The sequence below is a fragment of the Mustela nigripes genome, chromosome 3 (assembly GCF_022355385.1).
Source record: "Mustela nigripes isolate SB6536 chromosome 3, MUSNIG.SB6536, whole genome shotgun sequence".
Lineage (NCBI taxonomy): Eukaryota > Metazoa > Chordata > Mammalia > Carnivora > Mustelidae > Mustela > Mustela nigripes.
In genome coordinates this window covers 197,228,712-197,248,374 of record NC_081559.1, presented here as the reverse complement: position 1 = coordinate 197,248,374, position 19,663 = coordinate 197,228,712, and the positions used below count along the sequence as shown (strand labels likewise).

The following is a 19,663-nucleotide window of genomic DNA, read 5'->3' as shown; positions in this document are numbered from 1 at the left end:
AGCAGGCTCCCTGCTGAGCAGAGAGCCCGATGCGGGACTCGATCCCAGGACCCTGAGATCATGACCTGAGCCGAAGGCAGCGGCTTAACCCACTGAGCCACCCAGGCGCCCCTTTAACTGTTTTTCTTTGTGATCTCTTGTCCTGGGACTTGCTCCTAACCCCTTGTTTCCTGATCCGCAGTGTCCTTCCCTGGTCCAGACGCTCCCTTGGTCGTGCACCTGCCGGCCCCTGTAGGGGTCGGACCAGCAGGGTCCTTGCCGTTCCCCGTGCTGGGGTCTCCCGTGCGGGGAACCAGGTGCCGTTTTGTCTCTCCTTGTCGCCCGTATCTCTGGTGCTGTGGCCCAGTAGCCCTGGGTTTCGCGGTGTGACAATGACTCGTGTTCTCACCGGTCCCCGGAGTCAGGGCCGGAGGCGGGCTGGTGCCCTGGCCAGGTGCTGGCCGGGAGCTCCGGGGAGGAAGAGCACCATGTATTTGGGGGGCTGGTAGGTACTCAGGGGTTGGGGCTGTGGGGTCCCCATCTTTCTCTGTGGGGGTCTTGTCTGGGGGCTCAGGGCGCTCATGGGGAGGTCCATGGCCGCGGGCCGCTCGCGATGGGCACATTCGCTTGTTCGTCTGGCTGCGTGTGGCTTCGGGCCTGTGCACTGCCCGGGCGACCCGCCAGGATGACATCTTCTCCCTCGGCCTGCTCGCTTCCTCGGCTTCCACTCAGAGCACCCGCCCCTGTCTCCCGGTCACCGCAGGACTGGCCGCCCGCTTCTTTGTTCTGGCACTCCATGACCTTGTGGACCTGAGTCCCTTTCTGCTGGGCCGGTCTCCCGGGGCACGTCCTGCGGCCCCCGCCCCCACACTCCGCCCCAGCCGGAGAGCCCTGTGCACGCACCTCCCCGAAGGAGGCTCCCAGTGCGGGAGCCCAGGAGCTGTGTGGGGTGGGGGGGACCCTTTCTCTCTCTGCTCTCTCCTGGGGGTGGTTGGGGTTTGGGCAGGATCGATCTCAGAGGGGCATCTCCTTAGGCTCCGCTGTCCCAGCACGCCCACCCTGGCCCACCTGTGCGCCCGCTCCCCAGGGCGCAGGGCCTCTCAGCGGGCAGGAGGCCCTCACTCGCCTGCACCCTTGGAAGGGGGTGTGTGCGGGGCCTTGGGAAGGGCGACATCTCTGTGCTTCTTCTGGACGAGTTCTCTGGGGTGGATTTATGTGCTGCAGCCACTGTCTCCTCCCTCCCGTGTTCTTCCCTTCTGTGCTTGTTTACTTATTATTTTAATTTTTTTTTTTAAGATTTATTTTTTTGACAGAGACAGCGAGAGAGGGAACACAAGCAGAGGGAGAGGGAGAAGCAGGCTTCCCCAAGCAGGGAGCCTGATGTGGGGCTCCATCCCAGGACCCCGGGATCATGACCTGAACCCCCCAGGCACCCCCTGTGCTTGTTTAGACCCAGTGTTCCCACTTGTCATGTTTACGTTGGTCTTTCTTAGGTGGGTTTTTTCCCCTTTTGTTTTTTTTTGCTCACAGGGCCCCATTGTTGTCGGTTAGCTCTCCACGTTCAGCTACAGATGTGGTCATTGTGCCTGGGTGTCAGGAGTGTTCTCCAGGTGTTTTGTTTGTTTGTTTTGAAGATTTTATTCATTTATTTGTCAGAGAACCAGTGAGAGAGGAAACACAAGCAGTGGGAGAGGGAGAAGCAGGGTCCCTGCTAAGCAGGGAGCCCAGTGCGGGGCTCGATCCAAGGACCCCGAGATCGTGACCTGAGCCGAAGGTGGACGCTTAACGGCTGAGCCCCCCAGGCGCCCCTCCACGTGTTTTTAGAGCGTTCTGTGTGTTCCATACTGCAGACCCGTGGGCAGAAGGGGCCTGCCTGGGTCTCCGCATGGCTTTGGGGACGGGGGTGGAGGGACCTCCAGGAGGCCAGGCAGGGCACTGTGGGAGTCTTGGGCGCAGGCTGTGGCCATGCTGCCTGTGCTCGGGTCTAGGGTGAGCACTGTGCCTGGGGGGGTTGCAAGGGGGGCCGTCAGCTGGTTACTGGGGCTCACCTCAGCTGGGAAGTGCCTGGGCACCAACCAGAGAGCCAAGGGCGTGAGCGCGCAGGCCGTGTGGGGCTGGCCCCCGTGGAGGGTGGCTGGCAGCTGCTCCACGGTCCGCCCGACGTCTTGAGCATTATTTAGCCATTTAGCGGCACCCTCATTTCTGAGGGTCAGAGTTCAGGCAGGGTGAGGTGCTGTCATGTCTAGGGACCGTGGTCAGTGGGATTGGGCGTAACCCACAGCCTCTTTAGCTGGGTCCTACCCGAGAATTGGGTGGTACACTCAGGATGTCAGCTTTCCTGGGCCCATCCAGGGCTCTGCTGTGTTCTGCTCTCAGACGGTCATCACGCCTCACACCCCGTGTTTCGGGGCTCAGGGGCGGGTCCTAAGGAAGAACAGCCGAGGTCTCATCACTCGTGTGTTTGGTCGGGGGCGGCCTGCATGGCTGGTGCCCATCTGCCGCGTCCTCGCCAGAGGGCTCAGGGCTCCGAGGGCCTAGCTGCAAGACCTTTAAGATCTTGACTCGGAGTTCACATGTTGTTGGTCCGGGCTGCTTTCCTGGGACAGGCAAGCCATAAGCCCACCCAGATTTGGGGAGGAGGCACATAGCCTCTGCCCTCGATGGGAGAAAAGTCAAAGATTTTCTGCCATGGCTTGAAACAACAACAGTCTGGGCGCCCGGGTGCTTCAGACGCGCCGTGTCCAGCTCGGTTTCAGCTCAGGTCACAGTCTCAGGGTTGTGAGGCGGAGGCTCACGTTGGGCTTCACGCTCAGCTCGGACTCTGATGAAGACTCTTTCCCGGGGCGCCTGGGGGTGCTCAGTCCGTTAAGCATCTGCCTTCAGCTCAGGTCATGGTCTCAGGGTCCTGGCTCCTGCTCAGTCTGCGTCTGCGTCTGCGTCTGCGTCTGCGTCTCCCCTCCCCGCTGTGCGCATTCTCTCGGGCTGGCACACTCTCCACCCCCTCCCCCTCACACTCACGCGCTCTCTCTTGCTCTCTGTCAAATAAAGACTTATTTATTTAAGGATTTTATTTATTTGAGAGAGAGCAAGAGAGAGACCACAAGCTGGGGCGGGGGCGGTGGAGAGGGAGAAACAGGCCCCCCCACTGAGCAGGGGGCCCAATTCCACGGGGGGCTCCATCCCAGGACCTAAGATCATGACCTGAGCCAAAAGCAGACGCTTAATGACTGAGCCGCCCAGTGTCCCCAAATAAGAAAATTTAAAAGGAAATCATGAAACAGCCAAATTCTTGCCACTCTGTACAACCCCCCCCAACCTTGTCCTCACGCAGCCTTTACTGTGGTGGCATCGAGTCCCATTAAACTCGTCTGTTGTGAACGGGGCGCCGGCAGCGTGGAAAAGTCTCTGGGATTCGTGAAACCGGCTGGACGTGAGCAGCGCTTCCTCCAGCAGGGCCGGCTCCTGCTCTGGGAACAGTCCTGTTCCTCCTCCAAGTCCCCTGCCTTTTCCCTTGTGAACGAGTTGGTGGGGTGGGGGGGTCTGAATTCAGCTCGGGCTGTCTCTGGGCTCTGCAGGCCCCCGTGGCGAATGTTCTTTAGAAACTGCGTGTCTGCTCGCTCTCAGTCTAATGTCCCTGAGGTGGCTGAGCAGCCCTGGGGGCTGGCCTGGGGGTCTGCAGCAGGCCACGGGGGCCATGGATGCTCTTTGGCGAACACAGTGTTTGCCCCACACCGGACCCTGGTGAACACGGGTCACCAGCCACGGTCTGACTCCCAGCATGGCTCCCGGGCGCACGCCAGCTTACCTGCCCTGGACGCGTGCCCCGCTGTGCCTTCAGGCTGTGCTGGTTGCTGTTCCCCTTCTCCCTCCTGCACCCTGCACCCCACAGGAAGGCCGTGCAGGGTGCCAAGCTCTGGCCTGGTAGCGTCGTGCGGGCTGCCGCGGGCTCGCAGGGTTCTGCTCGTAAGGGCTGGTGGAGGGGCCCTGCTGTCGTGGGGTGGGGGCGGTGGGGTTGGGTGAGCCCGGGCTGTTGCTGGCGACTCGAGGGCGCCGGCGGTTGTGATAAGATGCCTTGGAGGCAGGCAGCACCCCCGGGGGCCCCTGCTTTGGTGTTTGGTGGTCGTGGGGTTGGGCAGAGAAGCAAGAGCTGTTCCCCTGGCCTGCCGCACGCTCTGTTTAGGTGTTCCTCTTTTTATTTTTAAAGATTTTATTTATCTGCCAAACAGAGATCACAAGTAGGCAGAGAGGCAGGCAGAGAGAGAGGAGGAAGCAGGCTCCCTGCTGAGCAGAGAGCCCGACGCGGGACTCGATCCCAGGACCCTGGGATCAGGACCTGAGCCGAAGGCAGCGGCTTAACCCACTGAGCCACCCAGGTGCCCCCGAGGTTTTCCTCTTTAAATGCCTGGTACCCAAGAGGGGCAAGTGTGTGCGGGCACGTGGGCTGACTGAGCCTCCCCAGGTTCCTGGAGCTGGGCTGCCCTCTGCTGCCCCCTGGCGGCCACCGTGTCCCCTGCAGCAGCGCTTCTGCGGGGGAGACTGAGGGCTGGGGGGACCCCTCATTGTGGGGGGAGGGCCTGCCTGTCTCAGGCCCCCTGCATGTGCACTCGCTTGCCCCAGGGGCCAGCCACACCCAGCATGGCGCGACGTGGGCATCCTGGAGGTCGAGGGGCTGGGACATTTCCTGCCAGGACCCCACCACCGTGGCCTGAGCCGCATTTGCAGGTGGTGTGGGACTGTCTGGAGTTCCGAGCTGGTGGAGAGCAGGGGGCGGGCTGGTGCCCCCTTGCTCAGGAGACTTGTTGCCTGGCCCTGGGCCTGGGGCAGGTGTGTCCCCTGGCTGCCACTCGGGGCAGGGCTCCCTGTGGGCTAGGACGCAGCAGAGCTTGGGGCCCTGGTGGGGGGCAGGAGCTCAGGCCTTGCCCTGTTTGCCCCCGACCCACGCCCTGCACCCATGAGGCCGCGCTGACCCACTTTCAGTGGGCAGGGCTCCCAGAGCGTGTGCAGCATGGGGAGCGGGGGTGGGGGAGACATGGAAACCGAATCCCGCCTTGTTCCTGGCCTGGAGAAAAACTTAATCTCCCACCCTCCTTATGCTGAGAGGAAAACCAGGCCGGAGGAAGAGCCACCTCGCAGGCCTTTGGCTCCTGCCCTGTCGGGGGAGTGGGGCTCTGGCGGGGGTGCCTTGCTCAGGGGCCCTGCTCCCAAGTACTTGATGGCGCCCGGGAGGGAAAGGCAGGGCTGTTTTCCCCATCAGTCCGGGTTCCGGTACGTCCGACTCCCCCAACCCTGGGAGGGAAGGGTCTGTTTTCCAGGTTAGGGTGTGTATGTTCCAGGGCTCCCATCTCTGATCCCGTGCGTTGGGGTCACCCTGGGGGTCGCGTCCTCCTGGTGTTCTCTGGGCCCTTGGCTGACTGGGCTGAATGGGGCTCCCAGCTGCCATGGACGCCGAGGCCTCCTGGGGGAGGGGGCTTGTCTCAGGAGGGCTGGCTGTGGCCCCATGACATTGGCTGGCAGCAGGTGCCACACACTGTCCAGAGGGACCAGGCCAGGTATGGGGAGCACTCCTGCCCGGCTCTTACTTGCTGCCATGAAGTACCACGCCTACTGTGCTCCCTGACCCTGGGCTCCCCGGGGCCCAGCATGGCTGGGTTCAGGCAGTCGCGCCAGAAACCCTGCAGCCGGTTTCTCCGTTAAAGGGTGTGGGGGCGGCCGGGCCTTCAGTGGGCGGCTTTGTTGCCGACTGTTCCTGTTCCTGCCTGGACAGGTGTCAGCTGTTCCCTGGGGCCCTTCCTGGGAGCGTGTGGTGATGAGTGTGGCCCTTGAGAGAGACCCTCAGGTGGAGCCCCACAGGCTCACATAGACCTGGGGTGTTGCTCATCTTGTCTTAAGGCCCAGGACCAGGTTGGAGCTGCTTAGAGATTGGGGGTGGTGGGAACCTTGGGCGCAGCACCAGGGGAGGGACAGTGTGTTCTTGCCAAGCCACCGCCATCAGGAGGGGGCAGGGGACTGTGAGCGCGGGCTCTGCCCGAGGTCAGAGGGCATCAGCACCCTGACATAACCATTGTTCCTTTCTCTCCTACAGGCTGGGAGCCCTCCCCCAAGGACGGAGGTGGCAAGCGTGCAGGGCCAGGACGAGTATGCAGAGGACAGCTCCGATGAGGAGGTGGGGCCGGGCTTGGCCTTCCACGAGGGTCCGGGGGGGGGCAGGGGGATGCCTTCCCCAGCTGCGCCGTTCTGCCCAGGGTAGAGGGGAGTCAGGCTGCTGTGAGGGGCCGCGCTTGGGGTCCGGAAGGGCGATCTCAGGGTTGGGGATGAACGTCTGCTAGTGTGCGTCATCACTCTGGAAGGAAGCGGGGTGGATGTGACGCAACGAACCCCCAGGGGTGTCTGTAGGGCGGCCGGCTGATGCTGGGGTCCCTCGTGCTCTGTGGAGGCTGAGTTCATGCTCGGTGGGCACGGAGAGCCTGGGGCAGTGCTGGGCCCCCGTGGTGACAGACCTGAGTGCGGAGAGCAGCGTTGCTGTCAGCTTCGCACAGGAGGTGGGTGGCCTCTGGGTGCCCCGCCCCTTCCCTCCCTGGTGTCCTTGAGGTGCGGACTGTTGTGGGCCCCATCCCTCCAGCTCAGGGTCTGAAGGGGCAGGCGTGGTGCCCTGTCTGGCATGCAGAGGCCCCGGCGTGTGGGCCGGAGGCCGTCTCTGCTCCCTGGGCTGCTGCTCTGGAGGGCTGGAAGCTGAGGTGCTCTGAGCCTCGAGGTGGCTGTCCTCCTCCTGCGCGTGCCCTCCCAAGTACGTCCCAGTCACTGGCAGGGCCGCGGCCCCTGTGCCACTCTGTGCGCCCGGAGGTGTGCCTCCGTGGGCAGCGGCCTTGGCTGGAGGAGGAGGCGGCGGCGCTGACGCTGATGCGGACCTCGCGGGGACAGCAGTCTTCCTGCCGCGGCCGGGGGGCCGTCCTGGGGCCTGGGGAGGCTCGAGCCCCCTCCCCTGCTCGGCCTCCACCCCCACGCTCGCGCTCTCTTGGCAGCGGCTGCAGGAGCCTTGGCTGCCCGCCCGATCTGGTCTCTGTGCGTTCAGAGAACAGAGACAAAACAAAATAAATTGGTTTCCTGGCCGGAGCAGCGGGCGCGCATGGGGAGGGGGGGCCGGGGCCGTGCGCCTCCCTGCCTGTCTCCCCCTCCCAGGGGCTCTGGCTGTCGGCAGCCACATCCTGTCGGCTACTTTTTTATATTTGGTATTTTGAGAAATCAATGATGGTTGTAAATGGAGTGCAGAGTGGGGGAGGGGCCTGGGCCTGCCCACAGGGAGGCTCCTTGCGGCCTGGCCCTGCCGGCTCCGGGCCGGTGGGGGCTGCGGGGGCTGCTTCCTCCGGCGATGACTATCCCATATGTCTGAGTGACAGGAGGGGGCCCGGGTGCCCGCCTTCCCTAGCTTCTGCCAGCACAGCCGGCCGGTGGCTCGAGGGGGCGGCAGAGCTCATCTTTCAGGAGCTCTGCCAGGCCTGACAGATGCTTCCCTCCCCAGAGCCGCACGTGTGCCTGGGGTGCTTGGGGCGCGCGTGGGCGCTGGTGTCTTCCATGCTCACATCGTGGGTGTCTCTGCAGTCCAGGCGAGCGCGGTGGACTTTGGGGAAGAGGCCCCGCTGGGTACGTGATTCGGAGTGTGGGGCTCGGAGGCTGTGTGGCCCCGTGGCTGTGTCGTGGTGTTTCTGGAGCCTGTGAGGGTCCACGGTCTGGGGACACCCATGGTGTTAGGGCAGTGCCTTCTCCCAGCGTTCAGAGAAGGTGGCCAGTGGTGTCTGGACCCCACATAAGGCTCTGGCCAGCAGCAGTCGTGGCCTGACAGGGTTGGTGGTCCTGGGAGAGAGCCTCGTGGGCGCTGTGGCGTGGCGGCCATCAGGTGAGGTGCAAGTGCCACTCGGCCTCCCTCTCCCTGGGCCCTGCCCTGCCACTCCCTGAGTCTGGGGCTGAGGCCTGAGCTGGGGGCTGCTGGGGCTTCTGGACCCTCTGGCCGCTGGCCTCTTCCAAGCCCAGCTTTGGGGCCCCTAGATGTTGACTCACGATGACAGTTGGATCGTCTGAGGCCCGTTCTTGGGCATTTGCACTCCTCAGTCCCCAGATTCACACCCCGAGCCGCACTGGGGCCCGAGTCTGCTCGAAGTGCTGCTGGGTCTGGTGGGGGAGGCCGAGCAGCCGCAGGCTGTGCCCACCCCACTCCTCTCCCACGGCCCCGGCACCTCCCAGACGTGATCTCATCCAGCCGCTGGACCCCAGGGAGGTGGGGCGGTGTTGGGGGTGGGAGCTGACGGCCTTCGCGGCCTTGGGTCCCTCTTTGTTTCAGGCCGTGGGGAGCAACTGAGGCTGCCTGTAGGTGAGAGTGAGGGCTGGCTGTGAACCCTGGCCGCGAGGTGGGGAGGCACATCATCCAAGCCCCCGAAATCCCAACCCGACACCCTCCTGCCCCCCTCCTCCCGCCGGGACCTCCGCTGGGGGGTGGCGGGGGTGGGGCTGCAGCCCGAGCCCGCCCCGCAGGCGCCCTGGCCTCACAGTAACTTGGGATCCCGCGGGGACAGGCCCAGGCCTGTCTGTATCCAGAGCCCGCCATCCCCTCTGCTCTCTCGCCAAACGGCCGTTAATGGCCTCTCCCAGCTACTGAACCGGCAGCTGCCTCCAGCGCTGGCGGCCTCCCGCTCCTCCCGGGGCCGCCGCCCCGCCCATCCTGGCCGCCCGCGCTCAGGGCGCCTGCGTCGCTGCTGGCAGCGGGAGCCCCGCGGCTCAGGTTTCGGGCTGTTTGTGGAGAGCGCCCGGCGCTCAGCCGCTCGAGTCGGCCCTCCGCCCCCGCCGCCGGCCTGCGAGTCTGCCCCTTCCCGCTGGTCCGACCCACGGCCTTGCAGGTGGCCACAGGGCGCCGCGGGCCTGACGCCTGTGACCGCAGAGTGCCCCTTGGAGCCGCGGGTGCCTGGACCGGGGGTGGGGGGGTGCCTTCCTCCTGCCCACCTTGTGCCTGCCCCAGCCCGCCTGGTGCTTCTCCGCAGGGAGAGAGCCTCCTGGTGGGGAGGGCAGGGTGGGGGCTGGTGGGGGGTGCAGTGGTGGAAGCAGCCGTCCCTATAAGGGATGTAGCACGCCTTCTGGGACAGAGCAGGGTCTCCGTGCTGGGGGCCCCGTGCAGCGGCGGGCAGGTGGAGGTGGGGCTGATTCAGAGCTGCGTCCCCTCCCATTTGTTGGGGTACGTGGGTGGCGGAGGTCCCGGCTCTGTGCCCACTTGGAGCCAGTTTCCTTGGCAGTCGGGGCCCAGCCGGGCAGGTGGGTGGGAGCTGGGACAGGGGCCTTGGGGGGGGGTTCGCCCTGGGGATGGGGATGGGGGCGGGGGGACTTCTGTAGGAAAGGTGGGGGAGGGGTGGTGACAGCGTGGGCTGGGGCCCGGGGCAGGGGAGTCCTCCAGAGTGAGATCCTGCAGGGCTGGGCATGGGGACAGAGGCAGGTGGGGGGCTCGAGGCGCCCTCACACCAGCAGCTCTTGCCTGACCCGTGGGTCTCGGAACCGGTCTCTGCTGCGGCACAGAGGTGGGCCTGTGCCTACCCCCAGCGCCCCGGGGCCGTTTCTGAGAGAGCCACTGCCTGTACGTAGCGAAGAGTCAGGGGGCCCCTGTGGGAATGCTCACTGGACCCTGGGGCTGACCGGGGTGGGTGGGGGCAGGGGGATCTGAGGGCAGGGAGCGCCCCAGCTCCCATGGAGGCTGCACTTGCTGCCCCCCAGTCATGGAGGAGGCCAGGCAGTGGGCTCCGAGGGGTCCTGTGTCAGGGCACGTGTGATGGCTTGTGGGGGCCTGGCCGGCAGCACCTTGGAGAGGGAGGGGCGGGGCGGGCGCCGGTGTCTGGGCCGGCCGTGGCAGGTGTGCCCGCTACCTGAGTCGGCAAATGGCCGCGGTGGTCTGATGGAGGACGTGTGGAAAGGCGGCGCTGAGCCCCCCACCTGCCCCCCTCCCCCGCCCATCTAGCTGCTCCCCTGCTAGGGTCCTCCCCTGGCCTTGCCCCTTTGGTCTGTGAACCGGGCCTCGTCCTGCAGGCACCTTCCGTGGGTGCTGGGGCAGCAGGTGAGCGGGGGAGCACGCAGCCCGGCCTTCTCCCGCCCGGGGCTCTGGCGGAGATGAAGCCCCATGGAGGAGGCCGGAGAGGCCGGGGCTCAGGAAGGCTGAGTGGCGCTCAGAGACAGGCGGGAGCTTCGTGCAGGGGGAGCCGAGCGAACACTGCCGGCATTGTAATCGGAGAGGGGCAAGGGAAAAGAGCGAGCCTGAGCGAGGGCGGCTGACCCCGCGCTCCCAGGGGACAGGTGGAGAGGCAGAACGAGGAGAGAGTGAAGGATTGCAGAGGTGGGCCGGCTTCCTCCCTCGCAGACAGACGCGGGAGGGCGGCGGGGAGGGCGGCGGGCAGCCGGCCAGCGTACCTGCAGTTGCAATCTGCGGCCCTGACAGCTGCAGCCACTTTGGGGAGGGGGAGGGGAGGGGCTCATCGGGAGCGGAAAAACCCCAGCCAGCGATGCATCGACCAGTCGCTGCTGGTGTCCGGTGCAGTCTGGGGGGTGGGGGACCCCCGCTGGCCCCCCCTCTCAGAGGCTGGTCCTTGGGGTAGAGTGGTCCCCCGCCAGGAGAGCACGGGGGCGTCTGTGTCCTCAGCCCGCGCCTCCAAGCTCGGTGCCTGACCTGAAGGGGTCGGGGGGTGCTGTCCGCCCCCACCCCCGGGTCACATGTGCTTCCTGGCAGCCCACAGGTGCTGAGCAGGGTGGGGGCCGGCTGGCCCACGGGCTCAGGCCTGGTGATGAATCATGTGGGGCCGCCAGCAGCTCATTCCCCAGGCTGGGGACAGGGAGCTGACAGCCGGGGCCGATCAGAGTGTTTCCAGCCCAGCTTGGCCCACAGCGGCGGCGGCGGCTGGCCCAGGGCGCGGGCCCAGCCCCTCCTTTCCAGCTGCCTCTGGGGCACACACACGGGGAGCCCTGGGTCTTTGTCCCTCCTGGTGGAAGGCGAGGCCAGCGTTCTGGGAAGGAAGCAGGGCCTGTGGGGGGCAAAGAGCACCTGCCACCCCCAACCCAGCGGCTCCTCAGCGAGTGGACTCAGATGGGGCCGCCTGTCTCCGGCCGGCCCGCCACCCCCAGTCTGGTTTGAATTTCTGGAGCAGTGAAGGGTGACGGAGTGCTCCTCCCCCGCCCCCTCTGCTCCCTCCTGTTGGCTGGCGGGCCAGGCCCTCGCCGCCGCATCGCTGCTACCGGAGCAGCTCAGGGAGCCCTGGGCCGGCTGCCCAGGCCCAAGTCGGCCAAGCTGCAGCCGCTGTTGGGAGTCACAGGCCCGGCCGCGGGGAACTGGCCCGTGCACGCTGGGCCCCGACAGGCTAGGTCCCCGGGGGCCCATCCCAGCGGGCCTGTCCTCTCCCGCAGGCCTCCCCGAGCCCCAGCACCTCCTGTGGAGGCCTCCTGCCCCCACCCCCCAGCCATGGGGCTCCGGGGGGTGCCCCTCCCTCTTCACCGTCCTCTGGCCTCAGGTGTTCCCCGTTCACACGCGCCGCTCTGTGGCCTCGAGGTGGGCGCCCACTGCGTGCTCGTCATCTTGGCGGGGCTTCCCAAGGGAGGTTTACATCCCCCCCAGGCTCCGGTGTGGATGTGTGATTACAGTAGGTGGGGGGGGCCACAGACCCTCCCCACAGAACATCACCCCGTGCGCAGTGAGGTGGGGGAGGCAGGCCCAGAGGCCTGGGGTGCACCTGCCCTCCCCCTCACCGACACTTCCCCCGGGGGCTCTCACAGCCACCCCCCCCCCCCCCCCCGCCAGTTTGGACCCTCGCGTCTCAGGCAGGGCCTGCCCTCTCCCCCCTCCTCCGGCCGGCTGTGGGCTCCTGCAGGATTAGGGAAAGGAAACTTGGGGTTGGGTTTCTCTCGGAGTGGAACCTGCCATGGCGACTTTTTATCCTGTTATATTTCTATCACGTTGGACAGAGCCCCCCCCCCTCTGGCCCTTAATGGCTCTGGCTTTGAGAGTTTCCTCCAAAATTACACCACTGCTTCCTGCTTCGCAGTTCCCGGGAGCCCCTCGGTGCAGAGGAGGGGGGCAGCTCTGGCCTTGCCCTATTGGGGTGCCCACGTGGGCCTCAGCACCTGGCCTCTCCCTGGGGACCCAGGAGGGTGGGTCAGTGGGGGCCTCTGGAGCCTGTGCTGAGGGCTGGGAGGGCCCACGGCTGGCACCTGGCGCCTTCGGCCATTCCCTCTGTGGTCTGGCCTGGCCGGAAGTCAGGCTGCTGCCCCCCCCCTCCCCCGGCCCAATGAGGGGGAGGGGAGGGGGGAGGGGGTTCAGAGAGGGCCGCCCCCTGCCTTTCTTCTCTGCTGTGCCGGCAGAGCATAATTGTCACCTGCAGGATTTTACTGGTCAGCCAGCTGCGTACAGCTCAGGAAGGGGCCTGAAACCACCCTGCCCGCAGCAGGTGGGGCCTCTGGAGGAGCTGGGTGGGGTGCAGCGGGGGGCGGGGGGGGGCTGCAGGGGGCCACGCGGGGCCTCGCGCAGGGTGGGGGCGGGGTCATGAAGCTCCTCTCCTGTCACTGCTTGTGGCGGTGGGGGAGCCAGGGCAGCCCAGTAGGGGTGGGATTCAGAGCCCTGTGTGTGGGTTCGGGGTGGGCACTCAGGGCTGAATGCAGGTGGCTCGCACCCTTAGGCCTACCCAGGTTGGGAAACCTGCCGTGCCGGGCAGCGCCCTTCACTCCACCTCCCCCAGGCGTCTGCTTTGTGGGTCTCTGGGCAAAGGCTGAGGCCCGGAGACTTGGCATGATTGTGCTGCGAGCTCTGCCCTCCTCACCCCTTCAGGGATGCCTGGGTGCCCGGCAGGCCCTCGGAGACAAGGCCAGACTGGCCGGTGCCCTGCTGGCGTGGCAGTGGCTCCCTCTGCCCTTCCCCTGCCCCCTCTCCCTCTTCTGTCTCCTTCAGCGCCCCCGGGCGCCGGGGAGGTGCCTCGCTCTGCCTCAGGCCTGGGAGGGATGACCCGTCCCCCGAAGGGTGGAGGCCTTCCCTGACGATGGGTGCTCTGGCCCCCCGGGAGGACTGAGCTTGGAGAGAGCGGAGCGCGGAGAGCCGTGAGGGCTGGGCTCAGGCTGGGTTCTGAACCGTTCAAGAGAACAGTGTGCTTCCATGGTTGGACAATACTGTTTTGTTTTTAATTATACAAAGTTTCCAGACTTTATATTATTGTATCAAAGACGCAAGATGCCAGCATGTAGTATATGTGCTGCCGAAGCGAGCACAAGATGCCAGCATGTAGTGACCAGAAGAAAACCCAGGTAGGAAGCCAGCACGGAAGGTTCTGGTGGGCCTGGGCCCATCGGGCCCGTGCAGAGTCCCGCACACTTGTCTGTCCGTTGGCCCCGCCGTAGCCAGAGGCGAGGCTGGCTCGCTGGGCACCCTCACAGGAGGCCTGTGCCCGAGTCCGGTCCACGGGAGCTCTCTGTGGCTAGCCCAGCGGTGTCCATCTCTAACTCCGAATCGTCGTCTTTCTGTCTCTGTCCTTGCTCTGCAGAGGGGAGGGTCAGTGTCAGGGCCTGCCCGCAGACCCGGTGCCAGCCCGCGCCTCTGGGCTTCCCCACGGGGTGCTGTCTCAGGTGGCAGGTGCCGAACGCACCCCCTTCCACGCTCACCCCGGCTTCCCCGTGCAGTTTGGGGAGGAGAGAGAGTATGCTGCTGCACAGCCGAAATTGTAAAATTAAATTTCCCAGATGTTCAGGCCCCAGGAGCTCGCGCGTGCCGTCTGGAGAGGAAACGGGACCGGGGAAAGCCGCGCCGCATTTTCTCCCGCTCACCCTGCTTTTCCGGTGCCACCAAGCACAGCAAGAGCTGTAAATCAGCCGGCCAGCGCTCCCAGCGCTCCCGCAGCGTGGTCCTCCCCCACCCGGCCCCCACGGCCCCCACGGCTCCCGCCAGCCTCTTGTCTGCAGAGCCCAGGGCTGCCCCGGGGGTCTGAGTGGGCAGCCCCGGGGGCGTGGGCGAGGGCCATGGGAGAGCTAGCAGGTGCCCCATAGGCTTTAGGCCAGTGGCAGGGGCTGTGGTAGGGCAAACAGATGGGGGTGGGGGAGGGGGAGTCAGTCCCCTTCCTTCCGGGATAGGGCTGGGGGGGCCAGAGTTACTTGAACCAGTTCTGGTCTGGCCCCCTGCCTCTTCTAGTTTGGTGTCTTCTCCGCCTCCCAGACTCCCATGTAGCGATGGCTGGCCCTGTCTGGTCCCCATGGGCACATGTGTCCCTGGGGACTTGAGGGGAGAAGGCCCAAGGAAGGCCGGGCCCTGCCAGCCCCAGCTGGGCCTTCCTGTGCTCCCCGCCCCCCGGACCCCAGGGCCACACTGGGTCACAGGTGATGCTGGGGGTGGGGGGTGGGGAGCTCTGCCGGCCTCTGGCCAGGGTCTCTGCCCAGCAGGTGTGGGTAGCTAGGGTGATACTGAGGCAGAGGCTGCCACAGCCTCTCCTGGTCCCTTTCCGTGGCTGCCCCACGGGCCACACTCACCAACTTTCTCTGGTTGCTGAGGCAGAAGGTACAGATCTGTTTGGGCTGGGCGTTCTCGCTGTCGCGGGGCGGGGGCGGCGGGGGCGGCGGCGGCGGGGGGCTGCCCGGGCGCGCGGCGTGGAAGAAGGCAGGCCCCGAGTGGCAGGGCTGCCCGTCGCCGCACGCCTCGCCCACCAGCAGCACGTTGCCCAGGTGCGAGATGTAGCTGGAGGCCAGGCGCAGCGTCTCGATCTTGGAGAGCTTGCGGTCGGCCGGCTCCGTGGGGATGAGCGTGCGCAGCGCCGTGAAGGCCGTGTTCACGCTGTTGGTGCGGTCCCGCTCGCGCGCGTTCGCCGTGTGCCGCTGCCGGGGCTCTCGGCCGGGCCGGCCCCCGGGCCCCGCCGCGCCGCCCCCCGCCCGCCTGCCCCCGGCCCGCCTCCGGGCGCCCTGGAGGCCGCAGCGCGCGGCGTGCACGCGGCAGGGCTTCTCGTCGGAGCCCGAGCTCTCGCTGCCGCGGTCCTCGTCCTCCGACAGCGGGCTCACCTCGGGGTACAGGTAGCGGCCGGGCGGCGCCGAGCGCAGCATGGCGAAGGACATGGGGCCGGCGGGCGCGCCGTCAGCTCCGCCTCGCGCAGCGCATGCCGCCCGCCGCGCGGCCGCCCGGGGCCGGGGAGGCGAGACCGGGGAGGCGCGGGTCTCGGGGGCCCGCGGTGGCGGCTGCGGCGCCGCGCGCACGTGTGCGTCCCGGGCTGGAGCGGGGCCGCGGGCCGGGCCTTTATAGTGGCGGCGGCCCCTCCCCCGCGCCGGCCCGCCCTCCTCCCCGCCTCCCAGCCCCCGGAGGCCGCGCGGAGCAGGGGCCCTCGTCCCTCTGCCTTCTCGCGCCACGCTGAAGGAGCCTGGAGCATCTCGCTGTCTCTGGGGGCCGTGGGGGAGTGGGAGTCCCCTTCTGGGGGGCGGCGTGCGGGGGCTCTGCCGCCCTCCCTCTCTGCCTCAGCAGGGGGCAGGAGGGTCAAGTGGGACCCATGACCCAGGCAGGTCTTCTCCCCTGGCGCTGGTGCCGGGCCACACCCTGTTTGTCTGGTCTCTCTCGCTCCTGTGTACACTTGGGCCTTTTGTGGCTGGCAGAGTGCGGAGGGGCGCAAAGCCCTGCGGGGCTGGAGCTCACCCCACCACCCAAGGCTGCCCCCAGCCCCGGTGTGCGTGGGGTCACTGGGTGGCCCAGCCTCCCGGTGTCAGCCGTGCCCTCCAGCTGTGGCCCAGACTGTGCCTTCTGCCTGACACCCTGCTCTCTGCCGGCTCGCGCTGTGCCCTGCTGTGGGGCGACCTAGCTGTTCCCTTGGTGCTCGCTCTGGGGTCTGTCCGATTCAGGGGTGGCGCCCCCCCACCCCCATGCAGAGAAGGAAGGCCGGGGGCACAGGAGGTGTCCCCGAAGGATGGTCCCGCTGGGACCACGGAAGTTGGTTGACTAGGGCAGGCAGGTGCAGGGGGCCGAGTTCAGGGGGTCCTGTGCTCCTGCAAGGGGCCCCTGGGCTCCCCACTGTGCTCAGTCTCCTCTGGGCCCCTCCCCCTGTGGCCACTGTTCAGGAAGCAGCCGCCTGGGCAGCAGTCTCTGTGCTGGGCGGAGAGAGGGTGGTGGCTGGCAGGGGCCTCGACCAGGAATGTGTGTCCAGGAATGTGGCTGCTGTGGTGGGGGGGGCAGGATCAGGGAGGGCTGGGGGGGGCGTCCACAAATGCCTGCAGGGCAGAACGCAGTGGCTTCTGTCTCCCCTTGGAGCGGGTTAGCAGGGTCTTCCCTGAGTCCCTGCCCGTGGCTACCCATTTTTGCCTAAGGCCCCCACCAGGGGAGGGAGCCCATGGGCGATGAGGTCACCCTTGTCTGTGGCTGCCCAGAGTCCTGGCCAAGGAATCTGGGGGGAGGCTCTGGGGTTGGCACCACTTCAGTGGAAAATGTGAAGGTACAACTCCGGCGCCTCTGAGGGCCGGAGTGGGGGGGCAGCACTGGCCACCGTGCCACGTCACACCCCAGGGAGAGGGCATGTGTCAGGGTGCTTGGGTACCATCCCAGCAGCCTCGAGGCCCGTCCCCTCGCTCTCACTGGTTCCCCCCGCCCTGGCCTATGACTCTTGGGGCGCTTGCAGGGAGGGATGGACATGGTGGGCACCCAACGCTGACAGCCTGGCTTGCTGCCCCAGGACATCCGGAACACGGTGGGCAACGTGCCTCTGGCGTGGTATGATGACTTCCCTCATGTGGGCTATGACCTGGACGGCAGGCGCATCTACAAGCCGCTGCGGACCCGTGACGAGCTGGACCAGTTTCTGGACAAGATGGATGACCCCGATTACTGGTGCGCAGCCTCGGGCCGGGGCCAGTGGGGGCGGGGTGGGGGGCTTCGGGCTCGGCTCTGATCGCGACCCCCCAGGCGCACGGTGCGGGACCGGATGACTGGGCACGACGTGAGGCTGACCGACGAGCAGGTGGCCCTGGTGCGGCGGCTGCAGAGCGGCCAGTTTGGGGACAGGAGCTGTGACCCGTACGAGGTGGGTAGCAGCGGCTCGCCCTGGGTGTGCGGGGGCCGCCGCAGAGCCCGGGCCCACCCGTCTGCTGTGCCCTCAGCCGGCCGTGGACTTCTTCAGCGGCGACCTGATGCTGCACCCGGTGACCAACCGACCCGCCGACAAGCGCAGCTTCATCCCGTCCCTGGTGGAGAAGGAGAAGGTAGGCGCCGGCCGCCGGCCAGACCTCCGCTGCCGCGGCCAGACCTCCACCCCCGCGTCCCCGCGCGCCCTCGCTCACTGGCCCCGGCCTCGCAGGTCTCTCGAATGGTGCACGCCATCAAGATGGGCTGGATTCAGCCGCGCCGGCCCCGGGACCACACGCCCAGCTTCTACGACCTCTGGGCGCAGGAGGACCCGGACGCCGTGCTGGGCCGGCACAAAATGCATGTGCCCGCACCGAAGCTGGCCCTGCCCGGCCACGCAGAGTCCTACAATCCACCCCCCGAGTACCTGCCCAGCGAAGAGGAGGTGGGCCTCGCCCTGGGGTGGGGGTTTGGGCCCCTGCTCCTGGCCCTGGGCCCCCAGCTCACCCCTGTCTCCACAGCGCCTGGTGTGGGAGCAGCAGGAGCCGGGCGAGAGGAAGCTCAACTTCTTGCCCCGCAAGTTCCCGAGCCTGCGGGCCGTGCCCGCGTACGGTCGGTTTATCCAGGAGCGCTTCGAGCGCTGCCTCGACCTCTACCTGTGCCCGCGGCAGCGCAAGATGCGGGTGTGTGGCGGGGGGCGGTGCGCAGGGGGAGGCGGGGGGGGGGGCACAGCCCGTGGGGCGGGGTGACCTCGTGCTCTTCTGGCCCAGGTGAACGTGGACCCTGAAGACCTCATCCCGAAACTGCCCCGGCCACGGGACCTGCAGCCTTTCCCCACGTGCCAGGCCCTGGTGAGTGCGTGGGGCAGGTGGGGGGAGCCCCCGGAGGGGTGTCTCCTCACTGATCCTCCTCTGTAGGTCTATAGGGGCCACAGCAACCTTGTCCGTTGCCTCAGTGTCTCCCCGGATGGCCAGTGGCTGGCTTCAGGTGAGCCTGAGGTGGGGGCATTGCCAGCAGGGGGTTGGGGTGCTGCTGGGGGGCGGGAGGGCAGCTGGTGAGGGCCTTGTTCACGTGTTCAGGCTCCGATGACGGCTCGGTGCGGCTCTGGGAGGTGGCCACTGCCCGCTGCATGAGGACTGTGCCCGTGGGGGGCGTGGTGAAGAGCGTCGCCTGGAACCCTCGCCCCGCCGTCTGCTTGGTGGCCGTGGCGGTGTAAGTGGGTGGCCTGGGGAGCACTGGGGGCCACGGGTGCAGAGCTGCACCTGAGGGACCACATGTCTCTCTGGCCTGCAGAGAGGACTCAGTGCTGCTGTTGAACCCGGCCCTGGGGGACCGGCTGGTGGCGGGCAGCACGGACCAGCTGCTGAGCGCCTTTGTCCCCCCCGAGGAGCCCGCGGCGCAGCCCGCCCGCTGGCTGGAGGCCTCGGAGGAGGAGCGCCAGGGGGGCCTGCGGCTGCGCATCTGCCACGGGAAGGTGTGAGGGCTGTCGGGGTGTGTGGGGTTAGGGCGGCCAAGGGCTGGGGAGGGCACAACTGAGCCAGCCTTGCCTTCTGCAGCCCGTGACCCAGGTGACCTGGCACGGGCGTGGGGACTACATGGCCGTGGTGCTGGCTGCCGCGGGGCACACACAGGTGCTGATCCACCAGCTGAGCCGGCGCCGCAGCCAGAGCCCCTTCCGCCGTAGCCACGGGCGCGTGCAGTGCGTGGCCTTCCACCCCCTGCGACCCTTCCTGCTGGTGGCTTCGCAGCGCGCCGTCCGCCTCTACCACCTGCTGCGCCAGGAGCTCACCAAGAAGCTCCGGCCCAACTGCAAGTGGGTGTCCAGCCTGGCCGTGCACCCTGCAGGTGAGGGAGGCGGGGCACGGGGGGGCCGTGCACCCTGCAGGTGAGAGCGGGCGGGTGGGCGCGTGGGCAGGGGAGCGTGCACCCGCGGGTCCCCACCAGCCCCTCCGCCCCCAGGAGACAACGTCATCTGTGGCAGCTACGACAGCAAGCTTGTGTGGTTTGACCTGGACCTTTCCTGCGAGCCGTACAGGGTGCTGAGGTGAGTGGGGGTGGGGGTGCAGGTGGGGGTGCCGGCGGGCCCGCCCCGGCCCTCCCGAGCCCTCACCGGCCCCTGCCCTCCAGGCACCACAAGAAGGCCCTCAGGGCCGTGGCCTTCCACACGCGGTACCCACTGTTCGCGTCTGGCTCCGACGACGGGAGCGTCACTGTGTGCCACGGGATGGTGTACAAGTGAGTGCGAGCCCCACGCGCCCTGCCAGGCTGGGGGGAGGGGCGCTTCCCCGCCTGAGTCCTCTCTCTGCTCCTCCCCCACAGCGACCTGCTGCAGAACCCGCTGCTGGTGCCGGTGAAGGTGCTGCGGGGGCATGTGCCGACCCGAGACCTGGGGGTCCTGGACGTGGCCTTCCACCCCACCCAGCCGTGGGTCTTCTCCTCAGGGGCCGATGGCACCATCCGCCTGTTCAGCTAGGCCGTCCGTGGGGCACGTGTGCGCTCAGGACCCTCAATACAAGTGTTCCCCCTCCGACTGCTGTGTGACCTTGATTCGGGGTTTACGACCTGCACCCCGCCACCGCTTGTCTTCCTAAACAGGGTGCAGGCGGT

The 19,663-nt window shown here is 67.2% G+C and overlaps 2 protein-coding genes across 7 annotated transcripts in view; one reads left to right on the top strand and one right to left on the bottom strand.

Moving 5' to 3' along the window:
• The window catches only part of BOP1 (BOP1 ribosomal biogenesis factor), a 27,248-nt gene extending 7,662 nt beyond the window's left edge, over positions 1 to 19,586 (top strand). For 4 of the 5 annotated variants that reach the window (XM_059395364.1, XM_059395362.1, XM_059395361.1 and 1 more), the window contains 14 exons: positions 6,062 to 6,142; positions 16,668 to 16,822; positions 16,898 to 17,015; positions 17,092 to 17,193; positions 17,289 to 17,501; positions 17,578 to 17,739; positions 17,827 to 17,907; positions 17,974 to 18,043; positions 18,136 to 18,268; positions 18,350 to 18,530; positions 18,613 to 18,901; positions 19,016 to 19,100; positions 19,184 to 19,291; positions 19,376 to 19,586. In XM_059395364.1, coding sequence (XP_059251347.1) covers positions 6,062 to 6,142; positions 16,668 to 16,822; positions 16,898 to 17,015; positions 17,092 to 17,193; positions 17,289 to 17,501; positions 17,578 to 17,739; positions 17,827 to 17,907; positions 17,974 to 18,043; positions 18,136 to 18,268; positions 18,350 to 18,530; positions 18,613 to 18,901; positions 19,016 to 19,100; positions 19,184 to 19,291; positions 19,376 to 19,529 — 1,932 coding nt within the window. In that variant the 3' untranslated portion in view covers positions 19,530 to 19,586. Of the gene's footprint in view, positions 1 to 6,061; positions 6,143 to 16,667; positions 16,823 to 16,897; positions 17,016 to 17,091; positions 17,194 to 17,288; positions 17,502 to 17,577; positions 17,740 to 17,826; positions 17,908 to 17,973; positions 18,044 to 18,135; positions 18,269 to 18,349; positions 18,531 to 18,612; positions 18,942 to 19,015; positions 19,101 to 19,183; positions 19,292 to 19,375 lie in introns of those variants that run through there. The other variant, XM_059395363.1, reaches the window with a different exon arrangement.
• SCX (scleraxis bHLH transcription factor) lies at positions 13,089 to 15,134 on the bottom strand. Of its 2 annotated transcripts, XR_009402992.1 has the most exons (3): positions 14,497 to 15,134; positions 13,639 to 13,801; positions 13,089 to 13,514 (listed from the first exon to the last, which is right to left on the bottom strand). XR_009402992.1 is itself a non-coding variant. In XM_059392985.1 (2 exons), exons 1-2 carry the CDS (start codon positions 15,070 to 15,072, stop codon positions 13,476 to 13,478), a joined length of 615 nt encoding a protein of 204 aa, XP_059248968.1. In that variant the 5' UTR covers positions 15,073 to 15,134; the 3' UTR covers positions 13,115 to 13,475. The 2 variants fall into 2 exon arrangements, 1 of the variants encoding a protein (XP_059248968.1); XM_059392985.1 differs by lacking the exon at positions 13,639 to 13,801 and having other exon boundaries at positions 13,115 to 13,514.
• Positions 19,587 to 19,663: the final 77 nt, after the last annotated feature.